This window comes from Melanerpes formicivorus, unplaced genomic scaffold (assembly GCF_026170545.1).
Source record: "Melanerpes formicivorus ecotype bairdi unplaced genomic scaffold, bMelFor1.0.p_v2 SCAF_17, whole genome shotgun sequence".
Classification (NCBI taxonomy): Eukaryota; Metazoa; Chordata; class Aves; order Piciformes; family Picidae; genus Melanerpes; species Melanerpes formicivorus.
The window spans coordinates 7,094,367-7,117,563 of NW_027142369.1; the positions used below are offsets into that span (position 1 = coordinate 7,094,367).

Sequence of the window (23,197 nt, forward strand, 5' to 3'; positions counted from 1 at the left end):
ACTTTCGCGAGCCGGTCCTTGTGCTGGTGCCTATTGGGGCAGCAGTGTAGGGCAGTGTGCTGTAGGCCGCGGTGTGGGGCAGTTCCTCCGGGATTTTGCCAGCACAGAGGCAAGCGGACGGAAAACTTGTGTGGTTGAGAACTGCCCTGACATGTTGTGTCCTCCCCACCCTCCATTTGCATGGTGCTATATAAACTGAGGTTTCTTGCTCTTAAGTCTGTCTGTTGTGTTTCGCAGGTTTGCCAAGGTTTATCCAAAGGTGGATTATAAACTTTTAATGGGAAGCTGTGCACAGCACGTTCAGTGAGATGGCATCAGACAGCGAGGTAAAAACCCTACTGAATTTTGTCAACCTGGCCTCCAGTGATATCAAAGCGGCTCTGGATAAATCGGCTCCCTGTCGCCGGTCAGTTGACCACAGAAAATACTTGCAAAAGCAGCTCAAGCGCTTCTCTCAGAAGTACTCTCGGATTCCACGGTGCCACCCCAGCAAAACCCCTGAGTGTGGCTGGCGCAGGGGGGCAGAGGACCGGGGCCGTGGCTCCCAGCATGAGACACCTGACCTCAGTTCCCATGGTGGGGCTGCTGCTGAGAAGATGCTGCAGACAGCTGAGGTGGAGGACAGTCTCACTGGGGAGCATGTTTTGCAGGAGCAAAATCCGGAGGCCACCAGACCGGACCAGGTGCCCATGAGGAAGCGACAGCTCCCTGCCTCCTTCTGGGAAGAGCCAAGGCCAGCCCAGAGCCTGCCAACCAGGGCCTTTCCCTCTGGCCCTGAGGGGCACCCAGCCCCCAGAGACCCTCCTTCCTATGAGGGGAAGAAAAGCAAACAGAGTGCAGATACTGCCGGCCCAGAGAGCTCCCCTGAGCCTGCCCCACATGCTGGGGAGAAGGACCCTGCTGGGGTCCTCTCAGGCCAGGTGGGTGCATGGACCTGTTGCCCCTTCCCCTGCCCTGGGCCAGGAGTCTATCAGCCCCCAGGTGCACTTCCGCCCTCACCCTTCCCAGGGCTGGGTCTGTGGAGGAAGAGTGCAGCCACAATGCCTGTGGAGATGCCACATTTCTGCAAGGAGGCTGACGGCATGGGGCAGAAACTCTACCGACCTGTGGTTTTGAAACCCATCCCCACTAAGCCCACTGTTGCCCCACCAATATTCAACGTTTTCAGCTACCTTTAGCCAAGGGGCTGTTGGAGTCACGCTGGACACAACAGCTTCTGAGAGTAAACTGAAACACCTGGTCAGACACCAGGCATGAGCTGCTGGCAGTGTGGAGTGGCAGGGGGAAGGAGGCCAGCAATCTCACCCTCTTCCTCACAGGCAGCTGGAGTGAATTAGTAACTGCTGTGAAGCAACTTGAGCTCCACTCTCATCTCAGTACATGGGTAGAAGCTGGGAATAAGTCTTATGAAGCCAGTGGCATGGAGCATGAGGCAAACCAAGGCTCTTTCATTGATGGGCATTGTCTGAGCCACGGTGAGTGGGGCTGTGAGCCATTCATAGCTGCACTTGTAACACCTAGGAGACCTCCTCCATGTGGGAACGTCTTTCCGGAGTTGCCCTGCGGCAGTGGCAGCAAAATGAAATGAATTAAATCCATTCAAAGAGGTTTTTGTACTTTAAAGTAATTCCAGAGAAGTCAAGATATTCAGGTCACTTCCTTTTCTGTGCAAGAGACTGGAAGGACATTATTTAATGTAGAAACTACACTTGTGATTAGATTTAAGGTCTTTTTTTTGTATGTAAATACTGAGACAATTAAAAGAGAAAAATAAGGGAAGAAAGGAGATAATTTTATTTTGGTGACTCTGCAGATACAGTCTGTTTATTTTTGCCCCACTGGGTAGACACAGGTTTGATTTGTAACTGGTGGGAGTGACATAAATCAAAAGTAAATTCTTCTGGGGCTGGGAAATTACCTAGTGTTAAGTTGGTGCAGATGGAAGCAGAATGAATTTCCACATCACGAATTGTTTTGTATCAACAGAACAAATGATAAATTGTATTAGTTGAGTATAAAACCATAAAATTTGATAGCAGAAAAATGTGTATAAAGTAGCCTGCCTTGTTTCCTGGCTCACAGACTTCTTTATTTTGCCTGATTTTAAGGTGCTAACACAAGACCTGGCTGCAAATGATTTCGCTGGTATCTTCCCAATTATTTTTAACAAATTGATGTTAGAAAAGTTAATAGGGGATTTTAAAAAACTTTTATTTCTCTTAATCCCATAAAGAAAGTGGTTCTAAAGCACGTAACATGGGATCTGAAAGGTTTAATATTGCAGGCCTATGTCTCTATTCAGCTATAGTTGAGTAAACTAAACCTGCTTTGCTGAAGCTAATGGAGACTTCTAGGGTTCAATAAAAAGTGACCTTGATTGGCTTGGTCTCTAGCTAGTGTAGCTCCCTATGACTGTGGGCATCTCCATAAGGGGAAAACCAGAAAACACTTCTTTTGAGTGTATTGCAACCGTGAAAAAATATTTTAAGCAATAGTAGGTTATAATTTTGGATCTCCTGATAGGACTTGGTGCTATATAATCAGGTTGCAACTTTCTGTAGAATATGAACTACTCTCAAGCTTAAAGTAGTTCATCTTTCCTGAAACCTCACAGTACATCTGGTTGTAATGTGTTAGTCTAGCAGGCCAAAAGTAGAAATGGAGATGGTTTTTATTGCTTTCCCTCTGACACCAGCACTTAATATTGTATCAAGACTGTATAGACTACTCTGATACAAGAGTGAGCAGGAAGTGGCTTTGGTAGCACATACCTACAATAACATGCAGGGTGCAATGTGACAAAGAGCTGAACTAAGGCTTCAAGACATCAGATAAGCTCTTGATACAGGAGTGAAAATATGAATATACTTAGATGTAGTTCCCTTTTTGTCTTTAGAAAAAAAAAAAAATCCACAAGGAAACTTAACAGAAACCAGAGGCAGTAACCCCATTTAAAGAAAATGGGAGGAGAACTGCAGAGCTGTAGGCAAGGAATTTTTTAGATAGGAATAGGGGTGCTTTGTCACATCAGTATCTCTGTGACACTGTTGTAATCCAGATGAAGCTAAGTGCAGAACTCTGTCTCAGTCTCTGTTGTCAGTGCAAAGCAGCATTCCCATGTATTTTATCTGAGTGACCAGAGCAGGTCATGGAATGAACCATAGGTATTGCAGTGATTGCTGTGGACAAGAGTTCCTGCATGAGGTCAGAAAAAACATTTGAAAGTGCTGTGTATTGCAGCAGATTATGTATTTCTATCAAAATTAAAATACTTGGCAAAGAGGACAGCCTCTGTAGGAATTTAATTTCTGAAGAAATACTGAGAAAGAAGAGAGTTAAAATTAAGTTTCTACCTTTTGGATATTAAATTCTTTATTTTTTTGTTTAAACAGTTTTTTTATTTAAATATATGTTGCTGTACATTTCCCATATAGTACAAGAGCATTTTTTTAAAGTTACGATGAAGGACTGAACCAGATCGTTCCAAATTACCTCTGACACACAGATATTTATGCACATACCCTCAGATTTAAGCTCATGTAACTTCAAAAAAATCCTTAAAATCTTTTGTGATATGGAACTACCCTCCCCAGCTCAGGGCAGGCGGTGGCCCATGCTTGTAGCTCTGAACTGGAGCAGCCGTGAAGTAAAACACAAATGAACAGAAGACAATTGTTAAGTATATTCAGAATCACTGAATGGGGATGTGTGAGACTTTCCAAACGGTTTTCAAAGAATAGCAACTCTGTCTCCTCTCTAGCAGTACTTACTCTTCTCTCATCCCTGAGATTAACATAAAAATTATTAACTGTTAGATTTCATTAGTTCAGACTTGTCCTGGCTCTCGGTGTGTTTGGTTGTTCAGCGTTGCTATTCAGGACATCTGATAGCCCATCAGAGTCTACTTGTTTATTCATACTTTGTTTGAAAGATGGAAACACGACATGAGAGCTGCTATTTTCTAGAACAATGCAAATTTAAACTGTTAAAACCACAGTAGCGTTTATAAATAATGGGGAGGGAGAGGTAAGTGAAAAAGCTTTCATACAAAACAAAATAAAACTCAAAAAAGTGCACAAGGGCTTCAAGTGAATTGCACCTGTTGCAATAAAAAGAAAAAGAACCAAAAAAGTACAGTAACCTGGTCATGAACTATTCCAAGAACATTTCACATAAAAGTCGTCATTTCTGAAGGAGCCTATCTAGCACACTTATTAAAAACAAGCCACTTCTTCACCTTACACTAGAACTACTGATCTGCTTACAAAGCCTGGTTTGTTTGGGTTTTGGGTATTTGTCTTTTCACAGTAATTTCTAGATAGATGCATTAAATGCACATTGAATTTGTGCAGATTCAGTACAGCGTACAAAATATTGTATCCATCAGCAGGGAGGTAGTGGGCTCCATTTTAGTGCAAATAAATGTAAACTGTGTGAAACTTGCGGTAAAGATCAGGGAGAATGGACTTGAATAACAGTGTAATTACCAGATTCCCCCCTCTAACAGACTCCTCAGTTTTGGGGCACAGTGTGCCCTTACAGCAGTTGCATGATGTTCCCATCAGACCAGTGCTCTCCAGCTCAGTGACTCTCCCCCTCAGGACCGATGGTTTAGAGCAAGCAGGACAGGGGTCTCCCAAGAGAGAAGGTCTCTTGGTTGAAAGAAGAAATGGAGTTTCCTTATTTGCTTCACTCAGACCTGATTTTGAACTCCTCCAAGGAAATAACATGAAATTGCATCTTAGGAGACTTTTGTGTATGTAACAATGTTGGCTCAGGGGAAATTCCCAGCTTGAGATAGTTTATAAAATCCCACCCCCGTGGTTAGACATGCAGTTGGTGATTGTGAATCCTTTTAACAGCCAGTGGTCTCCATGGCTGTCACTGCACACTAAACATGCGCTTAAGTAAATGGTCTCCACCAAGCTATGCCTTTATCCATCACCCTCTGTGACTCTGCTCTATTACACTCATTTAATTTCAGGAAAATGTCTTCTAATTTACATCAACATGAGTAAGACCCAGACCTTTACTGCTCAGTCCTGTAAAGTGGGACAAACTTCATGGGCAGTTTGCTATCTGTCAAACTATTGCTTGTCAACACAGGGCCTTTATTAGTAAAATTGTCTAAAGATTTCCTGCTTCCCATCCCTTTCCCTCCACCTAGTACTTTTCCATCCTGAAGCAATTCTCTGTTCATGATGTAAGAGGCAAGGGGATAGGTTGTAAACTGGTAGTAATGGATGTCACTGGGTGAAATTTTAGCAGTAGAGGAATCTCATCTGACTTTTCAAAGCTTTGCAAGAAGATCACTGTTCAGTGTGAACTGAAACTTGGTTTTTCAACTTCCTTTGCATTTGGGAAAGGCACAGCTATGTGCCCACAGAGTGCCTGTAGCTGTAACCAATTCTTCTTCTGATCATATCCTGAGTGTGGAAGGTATCTCACACAAAATCATCACAAAAACTGACCTTGTGTGCCCAGACAGACTTGTATGTGTGCAACACACTTTAGCTCTGCATTAAGATATAAAACTCCACACAAATAAAACTTGGTGCAATGCATTTTCCCTACTTGTATTTCCATCTGATTCCACGGATAGTATCCAGGCAAACAAACAAAACCAAATCTGTCAGGTCTTTGGTGGGGAATCCAAACAAACCATAGTGCACAGCTCCTTTGTCACCAAAGGTAAGAATGAGTGTGCTTCTAGCATAAGATTTGCAATGATGGAGCTCCAGATTTAAGCTCATCCACACTTAAGGTATCTACTCAGGAATAAGGCATTCATGAAATCAGTTCAGCAAGTCACACCTGTCAACTGAGCTGTGGTCACTGTCAGTAACAGTTCATGGGCTCCTCGGCCTCCCCAGCTGTGAGGGAATGTGACTTGTTAAAAACTTCAATACAAGAATTTCACGGACAATTATAGAGGTTCAGCTGATAGATGGCGACTTGTTAAGCTGCCATAAATCAGTTGTGCATCTGAGCTGTAAATAGGTGACCTAATTTTCAAAAAAGATGAGATTCATCAGTGTCTAAGGGAGCTAATAGATATTTCAAACTTCCAGAGTCAGGAAATGCAGGGCTAAATCCCAAGACTTTCATTCTGCCTCAGTAATACCTTACGCCACATGTAGTCCCATTGGATTAAATGGAACTACACCTGGCACACACAACTTGGCATTGTTTAGACACCTGAATAAGGATTTAGAAGCCTAATTCTGGGTATTTGTTTTCATAAATTTCGAAGTCTGACTTGGATAATTTTGAAATAGTCAGTTTTCTTCCAGTGATGGTATTGTTGTAACCACAGAAATCCAAGGAGGTAGGAGAAGCTGGATTTTGTAGGGACAAGATCTTCTAGGGTAGTAACGGATAAAGTTTGTTTAGCAGCGTTACCTCTCCCTACACACTTTGCCTCTCTCCTACACTTTCTGTTCCTGCTTTACTAGGGCTTTGCTCTGTTCTGACACTAGCTATGTAAGAGAGTAAAGCTACCGTTTACAGTGCAGCTACTTCGAATTTACACGGAAAAAAAATAATGAAAAGAGTTCAGAGTTGCTTTCAAATTCTCAGTCTAAGAAGTCCTCTCAAGCAGAATTTTGCCTACTTCTTATTGCAACAAAATTCAAAAAGAGCTGTATTCACTACATGCAAATACAATTCTTACATCCTTCTTCAATAAACTTTTCAATGTCTTTCAAAGGAATTATAATTTCTGGATTTTAGTCTATAAAAACGTTCTGAGATTTGAATGTTTAGAAATCAAGTATTCAATAAGAAAGATCCCAAAAATGAAAGTAAAAGTGTAAGCAAGAACGGTGTCGAAGTGTTGGACAATTAGCAACCAGCACACTTAGCAGAAATCCAAACACCACTATAAAAACTAAAACAAAATTCTCAGTCAGTGAAGGAAATGTGATTATTTTCCTAAATATTTTGACGCTTGTCAATTTCTGAATTGTGATCGCAGCAAGGATGCTAAACTCCACCACACTGCAGGACACCTTTGAACTCCTCACTGATACTTGCTTTGGCACTACCCATTTTTCAGTGTTGGCTTTCATGTCTTGTTCTTTTCAGACTAAACTCTGAGCTGGACTACATGTGTTTTCTGTTGGAAAACTTAAGAACAGACCAATGTTTAGCTCTCTGTCTCCTCCATTTTCTTCTCACTTATGCTTTAGAAGCATATTTCTCTTAGATTAGTTATTGGAGGGCACTTGACCAAGCCAGCAGCAATTCCTCCCCACTGTGCACGATGTGCATCCTTGCCCTGCTGATGACACTGAGTGCCATGCTGGGAAGCCGCTGCATGTCCAGTGTGCCTGGGGTCACTGTGTGTAATCATGCTGTAAGTACCGAATCAGTCTGTCTGGGAGAGGCAAGGTGTCAAGAAGTTTAATGCGGTTCCTTCCAACCAGGCTTCGTACCTTGATGCGGCAAAGATGGGAAAGAGGTCGTGGGGGCTCTGAAAGACAGGCAGGTCAGAAACATGAGCAGAACAGGTTTAAACTTGAAAGTGACAGCTTAGCTAGGCCGGATCAGAGGAAAACAGGAGAGGGAAGAATGAAAAAAGGGGGGCTTTTTTGTAATGGAGGGATGACATGTTTGGCATCAGGGGCAGATCACCTACTCTGAGGCATAGGGAAGGAACTGGAGCTGGAGGATGGGGTGCTGAAAAGAAATGTAATATGTACCAAATATAGCTCAGTGCCAGAAAACTAGTTCTGATAATGCCTGTGAAAGACTTTGAATCCTAAGGGAAATGATATTTAGGAAAGCAGAACAATAGTAAAAGCTTTAAAGACACTGGTGCCTGCTGGGCTGCTGTGGAGATGGTCACACTACTACCTGCCCTGATCTGACTGCACTCCAGGTGCAGCCAAATAGGCCTTCCTGCACTGGGATTGCTCATTCCCAGTGGAGCAGATCCACAGCTGGTGTACATTTAACATCATTCAGTGACACCACAGCAATTTCTAGTGCTTCATACCTGGTCCAAAATAAAATTCAGCCTCAGCAGGGAAATCCTATCAAGTATAAAGGATGAATATTAAGAGGAGATGATGACTGAGGTTTTGAATCCCACAGTGGGACTGTTTGTGCCAGATTCTCCCCTGTGTGTTCATACCTGCTTTTTCTTTAATGACAGCCCAGTCCTCATAGCTGTCAATATGCTCCTTGAGCCTGGAACAGAGCTGCACATTACCCACGTAATCCAGGAGAACATCGATGATCGGCCCAGCCCAGCGACTTATCTCTGGAGTAGACACCATTTCACAAAACTTCAAGGAAAAACAGATTGCTTATAGTCAATTGGATGTGAATGCACCTGTGGAAACTGCAACAATTGCAACAACTCTGATGGCTTTGTTTGTCCCATGCTTCTACCACCTGTGACAGAATTACCAGTTTCCCTTTAGAAAACTTCAGCTAAAGTTTTTTTTTCCCTTTTGCAACAGAGGGTAGAATATCCTCTTTATAACCACAGCAGGACACAAAACCCTGGAGAAGCCCTAGCTTTGGAGCATGGACAGGATGCTATTTCCACAGAAATAGGAGGGAAGAGGAGTTTTGCCTCAAACCAGTGACAGAGCTGCAGAAATGTCCATGTAGCCCAGGATACTGTGACCCAGCATGCTGAGTCCCTTTCCCTTCTCAGGAATGGACCTGTGGGGCACCTATGTTCAAAGGAGTTGTAGGGAAAAAAGGTGATTCTGGAGAGCACAGCACCTCCTGCATTTGAGGAGCAAACACCTTACTAGTAACAAGTCTGGGTACATTTCTGTGCAAATGAATCCCAGGAAGTTTTACTTGCTCATAAGAGAACTAATCTGGGTCTAACACAGGTGCATCTTCATTACTTAGTCTTGGATCAGGCAGATTTTCTGTTGCCCCCAGCAGAAGCTGCAGAGTACTCAGAGCCATTGTATGCAGGGCTGCTTATGGAGAACAGACTTAAGGACCTGACCTTAAGTAGTTTCATTTCAATAAAGTAATGACTTCCCTTCCCTCTTCAATCTAAATATGTACCAGACAAGAGTCATCTGTCTCTGTTAGGGTGCTGCATGTGATGGAGATATCTGTGGATTTATCTGCATGTCATCCGTATGGAACTTCAGCGTGAATTAAATCATGCTGTGTGGATAGGAACTCAGACACATGACCAAAGCCAATTGAATGATGGTGTCTTAAACACCACCTATCAGCTTAGTCACTGAAACTGTCTTCATCCCCAAACAGGAAAGAAAATACACCAGCTTAAAGCTCTTTCAGTTAAAGCTCCTGTGTGATTATTCGAGGTGACAGCATTCACAGAAGTGTTTACTATTCTTCTGATTTAAATGTATTTTAATTTTAATTGAGCATCACTATGTAATATTTCCCAGGAAAATTAGATCCAATAATGTCAGGAGTATCCCAGCAGATAACCTACACTTTCCTACCTGACTGCTTATAGAAAGCTCAGTTTAGGATATGTGGCTTTATTCTCTAGTGCATATGCCATTGCCACATAGTTACCCACAGGAAATGAAACTGGAGGACCTGTACTGCCACCTTCTAGCAGTAACTCCACTTTGACAGAGTTTAAATGAGGACATTTGCTGGGCAATAGACCACTGGATGTTATGCTCTCCTCTTTTTGCCTCCAACAGACACCTTGCCTGCCATTTTGTCTCTTCCCTATTCACAAATTTACTCTATGAAATGTTTTCTGAAATAAAAATGTTCCAAAATATGTTGCAGGAAAAGAAGCACAGCAAAATGAAACAAAATAATGCAAACCTGCAACTAGAGGCAATGGGATTGACTCTGGACAAGGTGACTCTGAGCCTGCAGTCTCAGTAGGCCCCTGAATGCCCTCTCGCGGCAGGTGGATACTTTACTCTCCACGTTCAGTGAGATTTATTATCCTTATGTAGACTTATGCAAGAAAATAAAAAATGCAGGTCTTATTTGTGGAAAAGGATATAGTTTTATGAGATTCTATGTGTTTCAGAATACAAACCACTTCACAACTATACCGTGAAGCTACACCACACAAGCCTTACTTTTATCAGCCAAATTCCTGGCAATGAGAAGCAAATTTAAAACGCTACTGAAGGGAAGGGATTGTTTTTTTTTACCCTCTGTATGCATTTTTTTTGTCCCTCACCGATGTCTCTTTAGGCACAGATATAATTTTGGATGCCTTTCACTACCTCTGCTTCATGTTATCTTGGCATTGAGGCGATGACTCTCTGAGTGATCTAATGTTTTGTTAGAAACTTAAAGGAGTTCTAGGTAACATCCAGAGAGAAATAGTGTGATTCAGGAAAAAAGAGGAGTATTTCTGAGTGCCTAGAGGGCTAAAGGCAAGCCCTTTCTTCTTGCCTTGACATTCCAGCCCATTGTTCACTCTACATGCTACCAAATCAAGGTTCAAGAGCTAGAGATGATACCTTTTGTTAATTTTGCTTTGGTATCTTGGAGCAATTTTACTGTGATGAACACTCTCAAGGAGAAGCTCTGTTTGGGATAAATGATTATTTTGATGGACTTCTACATTCCTCTTTCTAAAATTTCTTTTTGTTTGTTTTCCAGACATGATACTGGAAAATAAAGTCTTTTGGAAGACAGGACTGACTAGAATCCTAGGATTTCCTAAAATCTTTTTGTGTTTTCTTTTATTCTTTCCATCACCAAGGACCATCTCTTTGGGCTAAATGACACTTTCTTCTGAATCCCTCAAAAGTACACTTAAACTAGACACAAGCTGATTTATTTCCTCCCTAATTCTTTGCAAAATTTCCTTGCTGTGTTGCATGTTGAAGGGTAGCAAATTTTGATTGAAGTGTCAGATTTTGTTTGAGATATATTAGAAGCAGTCAACATGCAGATATCAGAAAAAGATACAGTTTGAGATTATGTAAAGTCCTTTAAGTGACTGAGAGTCCAATCCCAGCGCAATAGAAGCTGAGCCCAGCTGTGCTTTGGAAAAGACTGCAAAGACACATATGTAAAATGTGGATGTGTAAAATCTGTAAGTGGCTTTGAAAATAAGAAATCATAGAACTAAGTCTCCTAATCTTTTTGGAAAACTTCAAATATAATGGACAACCATATAGCTACTGTAACGATTTATGCTTTCTCTCCAGGGCTGCTTATCCAGTAGACTCAGAAATAGCACATATTTACATTCACTAGTTTACTCACAGAAAGTGAAGCACTAGACCTTTTTAATTTAACCAGGAGCTTAAATTCTGTATCAGACAAACCCAAATATTACAGGGCTAATCAAATAAGCAGATTTCTACTGTCCGTGTGCCACCTCCCATATTCTACCACCCACATGACACTGCCTGTCATGAATCCTGGCACCTCAGGTCCAGAGGAAAAGAACACTGTAGATCTGACAGCAAGGCTGCAATTCACTGCAGCTTCAAGCTAGGGCCATAGCAGCTGTTGCCTGACATCATCCTGTCACTGAACATGGACTTGGAACATTCACAGATGCTTACTGAGCTTTTTTCTCTCTGTAAATAAAGCGGGAATAAAATATCTCACAGAAAAGCTGGGAAAAAAATACATTTAAGTTGTTAAGATACCTGGGTAGAAGATGTCCTCAGAAGTACTGTAGGTAGACTAGAGAGTGCTTACCTGCACTGTGGTTGGCTCCTTGGAGAGCTGGGGTTCATTTAGTCTGTCCCGTCTGTAATTTAATGCAGGATGTGGGCCATTTCCGTACTGACATTCAAAACAGGAACGTGCGTCACAGCCCAGATCCAGGAGATATTTCAGCACAGAAAGGTACTTCATCGAAAACATGATGGTGGCTGGAAATGTGGTGGGATGGCTTGATATATAAGCATCAATATTTGCTCCATGATCAAGAAGCAGCTTCATGGTCTTCAAGCAGCCATGGCGGATGGATATGAGCAATGGGTTAATGAGGTCTACATTGGGGTTGGCTCCAGCTTGCAACAGGAGCTCTGTGGCATAGATGTTATTGTTAAAAACAGCAAAATAGAGGGGAGTGGTGCGCCTGTCCTCATAAAGGCAGGACCGTTCATCAGAGAGGGTGGTGTTGACATCGTAGCCAGCATCAATCAGCTCTTCCAAGATGTCATCGTTGTTGCGTTCAGCTGCAAAGTGCAGTGGGCTGATGCCACTACGCTTGACACGGGTACGGCTGGTCACGGGGATCAGCATGGAGACAATCCTGCCAGATGGAGAGTCAGGGAATGGCAGTGAGCTCTGAGGGATCTAGAGGATCTACAACCATACACCAAAGCATAGCTGCATGGTTGTAACCATAAGAAAGAGCAGGATAACTTGGGCATAGAAACCGCTCTTTCACAGCCCAAATGGCAGATGCTCAGCCAGGATCTCCTAGATGCTCTGCATCTCCATTGTGCTGTGGGTAGGACTGGAGGAACAGGGTCATGGCCTCTGGGCTACAGTGCCAGTAGAGAGAGGCTATATCTCCCCACATCCTTCAGGGTTGCTTAATTGCTCATCAAAGAAGTGCACCAACACAAGGCATTAGTAGACCTTGTGGATCACAGTAACAAGAAGAGCCCATAAAGGAGGTGAACCCAAATCTTTCCAGCAGGACTTAGGTAGGATAAAATATACATTTTGTTCCCAGGCCTTCTTGACCAATTTTACAATTCAGTTATTACCCTGGATTGATCCCCATCCTGGAGGCCCTTTTTGTGTGGCTTGTGGCTGTGGCAAATCCACGGGGCTATCAACATCCATCCCAGCTCACAAGGAGCCAAAAACACAATTTAGGAGAGGAGATAAAAAGAAACAAATATCCTTTCCAGGCTTGTTTCCATGCTTTATCCCATGGAGAAAAAAAAGTACAGCCAAGTTTTAAACCACAGTAATCAAATATTGCTATTGGAAAGTGTGATGTGACCTTAAACACAGCAGCATAAACCAAGGTGTTCTCATTGTGCAATATGAAAGTTCAAGTATACAATGTACAGGAATTCTGCAGTCACAAGTCCATGATCAGTTTTATGTCTTTATATGTGGCAATGGACACACATGACCAGCCCTGTAGGTTAAACCCTCATTTCCTGCTCATAATATTGCCTTGATTTAGCCAAGGCACTATGCTGATTCTGTACATGCAGACAAGTCACAATAAACTATTTCCAGAAGGAGACTAGGAACCTCCAACCTGAGTCTGCCTCCTGTCTCTGGAAATCCCCATGCTCCCTACCGTAATGCTTGTGAAGAGAGGGATATCTAAAAAGGGATTTGTGGGAAGTAGTAAGCTAAGCACACCTCTTACTCTTCCTTCTCCCATGCAGCCTCCTCTGCCTAGCAGTCAGTAGCTGTCTTAACATAGAAGCATGCAAAGCTCAGTTTCCTAGCATGTAGCGTGTCTCCTTTAAACTGCAGCACATCTTCAGCTTTACTACAATGGCCGATCCCAACACTGGGCCTTCAAACATTTATTTACATAATGAACTAAGCCAAATATAAGATAGTCTCAGGAACACATTTGTCCACGATGTACTGAATGATCCTGTGAAAGACTGAGCCTCCAACACTCCCAGGATCTGAAATAAGAGCTGAAGATCCGTAACACTTTACAGGATTATGTTTCTATTTACATGATGGACTGTTCATGTCTCCAGGTTACTTCTACATCTTATTTTTAAACAAAAGGATTTTTAAAATTATGTAAATATCTTGGGGAATTAAGCAGGGAGTTTTTTTGCTCCAAGCAACCTCACTAATCTTCTAGCACTGTGAGGCTCACCAGGGAGCAGGAGGTTTGGGTGCTGGTGAGTTGGCAGCTTCCCATCATTAGCAAATGTTCTGTAAGAGCCATAATAACAAAAAGGGCACAGAGTACTGAGAGGACACCATGCCAAGTACCAGCATTAGTCATCCCGTGATCAACTGTTTTGAAGATTTAAGGATCCATTTTGTTCTTTCCCTCCAGCATATGTGCCTCAGCCAGCTTTTCACATCTGACTTAAAGAGGCACTACATTATTTCTGTCTGCAAGACGAACCTCAACCTCACCACAGCAGTGCCGCACTGAGGTTCTGCATCCAAATGGTGCCATGCCCTAGACCTCAGTACTCTCCCTGTAGTCCATATTTATTCTTGAAGGAAAAGTAAGAAGCATGAAAATTGTATCAGGGTTTCATTTTGTAGTTTGAACCTGTCTCTCTTCCTCATACTGCAAAGTAGGCTGGTTCAGTAATATGATGCCTCCACCTCTGCTATGATTCCTGTCTGTCTAGAAGGAAAGGCAGCTCAAGTTATGGCAGCCAAGACCAGACAAATCAGGCCACATTCCACGTCTGTCACAGGGCTGAGCTTCATGTACCGTTTCAAAACAGGGCTGACTTTCTGCTTATCCCTGACACCTGCTTCTGTGATTTCTGCTTGTTAGAAATTACATGGAGAAGGAGGCAGAGCATCCTTTGGGTGTGCCAAGAGTTTGCTGACTTCTGTTTGCTTAATAAATCTACCCACACTTCACAAAGCTTTCCCTTCTAAGTATTTCAGTTCTGAGGCGGAAGGAGTTAAATGACTGCTTGTGATTGACCCTTATGAATTTCAGGTCAATATTGACAAGGTGCTATTTAAAATAAACAAACATCAAGCAACAAGATTTGATGGTTGAGCCTTGGGACCACATTCTTGGCTTTTTAATGGTAGGGAGACTTCATGCTCTGGCAAAAAGTTGGAGCATGGAATTCCTGCAGAATTACGTATTAACTCTGCAGGAATACAAAGAGAGGTCACCCTGAAGGGTGTTATTTTACTGAATACCAAAGGAATTAAGAATGATCAGCCAGTTGGGCTAAAGCTTTGTCATTTAAATAAATATTTATAAAATATGTTTTTTCTTTCTTCTTCACTTAGTTTGCAGCAGTTGTGGACAAAAATTTGTGCTCAGTCTTTTATAAGTGAAGGAACGCAGAGTTTGGGCTGAATTCTCTCCTATATGTGAGATCCGAATCAGGTCCCTTCTTTTATGACTTCAGTTGCAGATTTTTCATGTAAATTTTGTTTCACATCAGAGGAGGAAAAAATTCAGAGAGCTGGTCCAGCCTCTATATCTGTCCATTTATACTTTCAGATGAACCTTTTTTGTAAAGGAGCAACTGGAGACGGGTTCTGTCTCTGGCACGTTTCTCATCTAAACTGCGTTTGTTTTCAAGAAAATGTCTTTGTAACTCAAACCCCAGAGAAAATACTTAGCAATGCCTGCATTAGTCTATGCAGACTGTTCATGTACATGCTGTAAGTGTATAAGCTCATTACATAAATTCACACTGGGCTTCCCTCTAGAATACACAGCTTGCACAATGAGGCAAATGTATTCCAGCTACAGAAAATTATAACCTAAAGTCTATTAAAGTGGCATGAGAAGCTTTGGGATTCCAAAGCACAACTAAATGTTAGAATAAAAGAGGCTATGGGATGGTGTAGTGATGCAAAGGCTTTAATTCCTCAGACAGTGAAATACATAACAGTTCACACTAGCAATTGTCTGCACTGTTAGTTTTATTATCCAGAAACAACCTTTGCAGCTGGATGTATTCTCTCCTTTGACTACCACTGGAAAGATTTTGATAGAAAATGTCAGAAGAATTCACTACAGTTACCAAAAGGATCTGTCAACAAGATGTGAGTGTCCTGCAAAAGTAGGTGTGTGACACTCACCCTTCCTGTAGTGAGAGGTTAAAGGCAGAAGCTAAAACCTTCCTTGGAGTCAAAAGTAAATGCTATGGAGTTCAGGCTCAGACACCTGCTGAGCATGCCTCGTGCCTTGAAAGAGCTAGGTAAACACTATACACATGACAGTGCAACAATCCCATCCCTAGACAGCATCTTTCTAACAGATATCCTTTATTATATGCTGCAGAGTTTCTCCCTTCCTATAAACATCTTTATTTCAGAGGACTGGTAAATCTACCCTGTTACTTTTCTCACTGCTTAAAGAATGTGCTCAGCTCTATCATAAACACATTTCATTTCAGAAACAAGCTATTGCATCTCTGTTTATTCGTCTATTAACTTTTAAGAGTAATTTACTGACTAATAAAGTATATTTTCCAGACCATGAGTAATTTTTGTACTTCTTCCCTGAAGCCCCTCCAATTTCCTGAAAGGCTTCTGAAAGAGAAGATACCAACACTGGACACTGTATTCTAGCAACAATCTCACTAATGCCCTAGAGTGGCACTTAGCCACTTCCTGCTGTCAGTATCTGAATTATTGTTAATAAAACCTGCATACACCAGAGATGAATGCAGCGTGTTATCCTTAGGCAGAAAAGTCACAGTGGGCCCATGTAGGAAAATTATTTCAAACTATGTAGCAGTAGCTGCTGAAGTCTAACAACACAACCCCCTCACACACAGTTGCTTTTTAATTCTGTCTCAATCACATTTTGTGGAGCTCAGTTTAATCCAATTCCAAGACATCTGAGATAATTTAGCTGTAATAGATGATATCTTGGCAAAGCTTAAGGAATCTTGCACCTCACATTCTTTCTCACCCCGTTGCAACCTGTAAGCACACTCCTCAGTTTATAATTTCCAACCCAAGATCTGTAAGTGGAAGGCCTTGTTCTCAGCTTGCAGTTCCTTTGCTCACAATGCTCAGGATTAGATCTGGGATATTAAATCCTCTTTTTAATAAAGACTTCAGAATCTCCTCTAAAAGATGAATCTATGAAATTAACTAAAACTTACTCGCAAATCCCTTTTTTTGCTGCTATGTGAAGAGGTAACAGGCCATCCTTATTGGCTTTGTTAGCATCTGCTCCTTGGGACAGAAGAAACTCCACAATATGCACATGTCCATTTTTACAGGCTTCATAAAGAGCAGAGGCATTATCACTGGCTTGAGTATTTATATCAGCACCTAGGAAGAAAGAAAATCTTTGTAGCACCAAGAGGTTAAAATAAGATGGAAGGAACATATTTTGAATGGACACATTCATCTTCACAACATTGAACTACAAAATGTGCTGGATAGGGATGTGAATGAGGTAGCATCAAGTGATCAAGTCATATCAGTTATATACAGTGATATCACAGTTTTCTACTGACTTTTAATATGATGTGAACATAAGAAATAAAGAAGGCCTACTACTTTTTGGCCACAATTTGGAATGTTGCTTTTTCTGTGCAAGAAATTTAAGGCCTGAAAGCCTGGGTTTCACCTGCTTTATAACGCACCATGGTGTCCTCAGGAAGGCTGTGCAGTGTGTATCCTAAGTGGGAATAACAGTTCACTGAGTTTTGCTTTTAAACTCCAATAAAGAAGCCAATCAATCTCCCATTTGATCATGAAAACTCCCTGACAAGGGGAACATTTTCCCTGTGCTCTCACCCTAAACTAAACCAGCTGTGTTGTATTTGGCCCTTTGAAAATGTTGTAGCTGGAAATATCAGGAGAATTGCAGTGACAAAACATAACACAGGACTATGTTCCTAATGAAAAAGAAATGAAAAAGAAACCCTTTTTCATGATGAATATTGCTTATTGTAGCAATGCAGTGATATCACATCTGGGATTCTCAGAGGATCTATTTAGGGCTTGAAACAACTGGACAGTTTTATTAGATTTTCTCCTGTGTATTTTTCTGAAAACTGAACTTTAATGAAATCTTAGTATCTATCTAAGTTGAAACAAAAATCACATTCTGGCCTAGCTTCTAAAATTGTAGGCAACATGATGGACTAACTGGTCACATAAAACTGACTTGGCAATGGTAGCTGGACAGTAGAATGCATTTTTTTGTTCCCCAACTCTCACATCTTTCTTAGGCATACTAACTGCTTCAGAAGTTTTCTTATCTTCAACAGTGTTCAGTTCTTGTGTCACAAGTGCAGCAGCCATCTCTTACCTACACTAAAGACATTAGCCCTCAGTAAAAATTTAATATGCTTCAGAATAGTAGTTAAGCAAGTTGTGCTTATTGTAAAGCGGTTTTACATGACTGGAGCAGTAAATGGTAGGTTTAGTTTAAACTAGAATAAAATTTGCTGTTTATATGTTTAAGCATATACATATGGGGAGAGTGAGTCTGCTTCTCCTTCGTGTAAACCCATTAACTAGACAATAGTACATTCTCTGTTTTCATCAGGATTCATTACTGGAGGATAGCTAATCTTGCCCATCACTGCTCCTGTTCATGAGCAGATGTGGTTGGCTAACATTCAACTATTGCCATATATTACAACCTGCAGATTTCTTCTGTGACTGATTGGATTTTAGGCTATTACAGGCATGCAGTTAGAGAGCACCATATTACTTCCCATAATTGGTGACCATGAATGAATGCTGAAGAAGCACATGTGTCTAGACCATGCTCTCTGAAAGACCTTACACAATTCAGCCACCTGGAGCAACAGGATTTCAACACCTCTGCCAGGTAAGCTTTGTCTCCAGTGACAAGAAAAAATGAGACAGGAAGAATTAATGGGAGCTTTGAAATATTAAGGGCTAAACAAGTAAAAGTATGTAATGGCACAGCTGTACTCACCACATTTTGCAAGGTATCTCAAAGCTTCCAACTGCCCACTCTCAGCTGCCACAAATAAAGAAGTGATCCCATAGGCATTTGCAGACTCAATCTTGGCACCTCCTTTCACAAGGATATCCATAATCTCCAGGTCATTTCGAGAGACTGCCTCATGGAGAGCAGTCCACCCTCGATTGCAACGATGGTTGGTATCAGCATTGTACTGTACCAGGAGTCTTGCAGCCGCTGCATTCTTGCGCTCACAAGCTGTTTTGGAAACAAAGAGAAGTGATTAGGACAGGCTTTGGAAAAGATTCTATGTGTTGTGGTGTCAATTTCATGTAGCTTAAGGCAATATAATGCAATTAAGCCATAGTGAGTGAGATGAAAAGTCCAACTAGGTCAATATGAAGGCAAAGGCTGTTACCAGCTGACCCTGTCTAGAGCTTGTAAAGGATGTGGCAGTGAAACTGCAGGTCTTGAGGGAGGCTAAGGGTCCTCTGCAGGACTTGTGCCAAGCTTGGTACTGAGGGGAATCCATTACATTTGTACCAACTGGACACCACAGTGACACAGGGAGTTGACAAAGTGTGGAAAATAATTTATGAAGAACAAATATGTTACAGAAATCACATGACATGATCACTTTCTTTCCAAATTCTGCTCAAAATCCATATTTTATTCCCTTGGACTACAGATAAAGCTCTGTGTAGGCAAGTATAGTAGTACACTACAAGAAAATACTTTTTTCGCTACAAGAAAGATATTGAGGTGCTGGAGGGTGTCCAAAGAAGGACAACAAACCTGGTGGCCTAGAGTACAAGTCTTATGAGTAGCAGCTGAGGGAATTAGGATTGATTAGCCTGGAGAAAAGGAGGCTGAGGGTTATCACTGACCTTATCACTCTACAACTACCTTAAAAGAGGTTGTAGTGAGGTGGCAGTCAGTCTCTTCTGCCAAGTAACCAGAGATAGGATAAAAGTTGCACCAGGGGAGGTTTAGATTGGATATTAGGGAAAATTTCTTCACTAAAAGGTTGTCAAGCATTGGAACATGCTGCCCAGGGAAGTGATTGAGTCACTATCCCTGGATGTATTTAAAAGATGTGAAGATGTGATACTTAGGGACATAGTTTAGTGGTGATCTAGCAGTGTTGGGTTCACAGCTGGGCTTGACAGTCTTGAAAGTCTCTTCGAACTAAAACAATCCTATGATTCTACAGTAGATCTGACATAGGAAAGAGAGGAAGCTGGAGGGAGGTAGAAAATGGAAGATAATCACGGAGTTTCAGCCCCATGTTATACAAGCAATCCTGCAGCTCTGTCTTTGTGGTGTCAAAAGATACCCTGGTAAAAGTAGGCACTGACCTTTGTAAAGTGGCGTTTCTCTGGCCTTGTTGGAGATGTCAGGCTCAGCTCCAGCCTGCAGCAGGGTGAGCAGGCAGTCCAGGTTGCCCCGGCTGGTGGCCAGGTAGAGAGCTGTCTCCTCATTGAGGGTGCGCTGGTCAATTGTACCGGGATATGCTGTGAAGAAATGTTGGGGCCACAGTCATTACGACATGTAGTGCACAAATATCTGTGGCATCATTGCCTTTCAAAATCCTTGGAGTTTTAGGTTAGTTTTTGCTTATTTGTTTCCTTTTTCTATGAGCAAAGTAAGCTAAAAATATATGATAAAGTTGCTATGACTCTGATTAAGTATTTAAATCAACCACTGGTTTAGATTAAAATACTCAGCCATGGCCAGTAGTGGTGCAGAATGATGCTGAGTAACTCTTCCTCAGTAGCAGTTTGAAAACAAACTACAATAATTAACCACCTTCAGGCACCAGCAAAAATTCCTTGGCCAGGATCTCCAGCTAATAGAAAGTAAAGTAATGGCTCTCTGCTGTGGCAGCCAAACGGATCACAACAGCTGAGAGCTGAGCTCCAAGACTTTTCTGTGAGAAATCCAGGGCTTGGTAAGATCTGTTCAGGTATTGCTTTTTCCTGAATTTCCTATATTTTAGAGATTTCAGTCTGGAAATCTATTCTCAAAAAGGAGGTGAAATTACTATACACTCAGAGAGGTTAAAAAAAAGCTTCACATGCAGTCTCAGAAGAGGACTGGACTGCTTCTAACTGTGCTTTTTACTTTATTCATATTCTTCTTTTCTCCATTGTAATTATTTAGTTTTGACTTCACTGACCTTTTTGCAACAAGCTCAGGCAACCCACTTGGCCATAGTATGCTGCTTCATGGAGGGGTATCCAGCCATCCTTATTAGGTTCAGAAAGGTCTTTTCCTGATTTCATCATGTTGCATACTGCCTTTTCATCTCCATCCTTGATTGCAGCCACTACAGGGTCAAGTTCTCTTTAAAACAAGATTAAATCTTGATTATTGCATTCTACATTACTGAGAATCATCTTTTTGTGCAGCAGTAGCATTGTATCGTTTGACCAAAACAGTGAACCCTCACAGTCTATATAAGTATTTGTGTCCCTATGATGTCTTGCTACAAGGCCTGTGGAGCTATGGCTCTAATTTTGCAATTCACAAAAGATCAGTTGAGATGCTGATCTCATACCTCAGAGTGTAAGAGAAGTGCAGGCATGACCAATCTCTGACATAAACACTTCTGTTTTAGATATCTGGAATTGGAGGAAACTTGCTCTACCCTTGCTCTGTACTCTGCCATGAGCATCCACAGTTGTGACACTTAAATCACCCTGCCATTTACTGTCTTATGTGGCAAGAGGTTTCCATATGAAATCTCTTAAATAAGATAGGTTTGGAGAGAATTGCCCCATACATCCCTGAAGAAAATGTGAAATTGGATTTGCAGGTGCCTTGGCCTAGAGCAGAAATTCTCAAAAAATGTTGTTCTTGTATTTTAAATATACTTCCTATTTCTCTTCCTCGAGCCTGTTTTCATAAGTTAGCCAATCTAGTTATGAAGAAAGGAGAGCTTTACTTAGACCATGTGAACATTAGGGGTCCTCTTTACAGCCAGGGAGGCTTAAAAAGAAAAAAAAAAGATCCCCCCACCCAAATGAAATTCTGAGCTATCCTGCAAGACTGTGCCCCAGAGATCCCCAGCTGTTATTTCAGCATTGAGGATGTAAATGTCCAGAAATTGTAAGCACTTCTGACATTATAGACTTTCAAAAATATGTCTTCAGTGTCCCAGTAAGGCATTTTAGGTGTTGGATACCTGTGAAAATCAAGTCTTTAGAAGACTGCTTGGGAGCAGCCCCATTAGCTCTGTTGAGACGTACACTCTTGTAAACCTCTTAGCCAAGTTAGCAGTTCCCCAAGTAACTATAACAGTCAGGGGCCTCTGGAACCACAACTGGGACCTGGTAAAGTGGTTTGTGCTCCAGTGAGTTTGAACTCTGCAAACCACTGGCAGGTTCCACAAGGTGGAGGAATGCAAGGAGTTAAAGGAATGAAAAAACATTAGGGAGGGAGGAAATATTTTAAAGCCTCTTCAGAGTAGAAGATCACTGAGATGTGTAGAATCACTGAAAATATTAAAGTAGTAGTTCAGTGAAAGTCAGCTGCTTTTAGTGCTGCTTAGTTCTGAGCCTTTCAAGAAGCAGCTCAGTGTGAGCATCTGCAAAAAGCATGAGGTGTGCTCCACGCCACTCAGTAGTGAGACATAAGGAGCAGTGTACAAGAGTTTTGTTCCGACAAACTTTCTCTTTTCCAAGCATGAAGTCTGGGCAGCAACTCATTTCTCCAAGCTCGGCAAAGCAACTGCAGAGCAGGGCTGACCTAAGCATACCAGTCCTGCAGAGAAACAGTGAGAGTTGCTGTGGGAGTCCCTGCACAGCGGGAGTCACAACATTGCCTTACAGTCACCATACCACTGATCAGCAGTGCTAACAGCAGGGCCTTGCCTCCCTCCTCCCACTGTCTGCCGCTACAGACTGCAGCCGAGGCAGGGAGCGGCAACCCTGCAGCTAGTGCAGGCAGCATCCTTGCCTGTGGTGAAGCAGCTCTGTTCATAGTGGTTTCCTGTGCTTTCCAGTGCTAGCATCTGTTTGTGCTCCTGCTGATCTGTGCTAGGAGAGGGCAACCACTCCTTCCTTACTCTGAGGCACTGAACGGCTAAGTTCCAGCACAGAAAACACGACAAACGAAGAAGTATTTTTCTAGTTCTAATGGGAACTTGAAAACATAGGAGAGTTTGTGGTTTGAACTAGCTCTAAAGATAAAATCTTGTAGCCTTGATGGTAGATAGACTGGGGTAGGAGGTCTGTGTCTCAGGAGAGGAATAAAGCATGTGGTGAAGGTCATGCAGGGCAGTGACAATGGGAACAGCCAGAAACTCTGATTATGGCAGAAGGTCTAAAATGCCACAACAGAGTGATGTCAGAGACAGAAAAATATGAGCAGCTGAGCACAGGAGTCCTTAAAAAGCAGATCATTGGTACAATCTCTGCATTTAGTGTGAATTACAGGAGCTGCACTGGATTTTGTTGCCTTGCAGGGTCTGAACAGACCAGCAGTCTGAAACTCACACATCCATCATTGATTTCAGCTTGCCCAGAGATACCTAATCTATACCATAAACACTGATATTAGTACTGAAAGAAAATTCACCAAGCTGCTTCTCTGAGGTTAAACTTGGGGCTTGGAGCAGAACAGGTGAACAAAACATGTGCCAAGGAATGGGAAAAGACACCATTTCACAGGCGAAAAAGT

At 42.0% G+C, this 23,197-nt stretch overlaps 2 protein-coding genes across 3 annotated transcripts in view; one reads left to right on the forward strand and one right to left on the reverse strand.

The window, feature by feature from the left end:
- Positions 1–308: 308 nt before the first annotated feature.
- On the forward strand, positions 309–1,178 carry FAM181A (family with sequence similarity 181 member A). The gene has a single exon (XM_068149168.1). It carries the CDS (start codon positions 309–311, stop codon positions 1,176–1,178), a length of 870 nt encoding a protein of 289 aa, XP_068005269.1.
- A 593-nt stretch (positions 1,179–1,771) lies between these two features.
- The window catches only part of ASB2 (ankyrin repeat and SOCS box containing 2), a 33,001-nt gene continuing 11,575 nt past the window's right edge, over positions 1,772–23,197 (reverse strand). For both annotated transcript variants that reach the window (XM_068148831.1, XM_068148830.1), the window contains 7 exons: positions 20,694–20,860; positions 19,873–20,028; positions 18,527–18,772; positions 16,728–16,899; positions 11,647–12,208; positions 8,138–8,291; positions 1,772–7,474 (listed from right to left, as the gene is read on the reverse strand). In XM_068148831.1, coding sequence (XP_068004932.1) covers positions 7,338–7,474; positions 8,138–8,291; positions 11,647–12,208; positions 16,728–16,899; positions 18,527–18,772; positions 19,873–20,028; positions 20,694–20,860 — 1,594 coding nt within the window. In that variant the 3' untranslated portion in view covers positions 1,772–7,337. The remainder of the gene's footprint in view (positions 7,475–8,137; positions 8,292–11,646; positions 12,209–16,727; positions 16,900–18,526; positions 18,773–19,872; positions 20,029–20,693; positions 20,861–23,197) is intronic.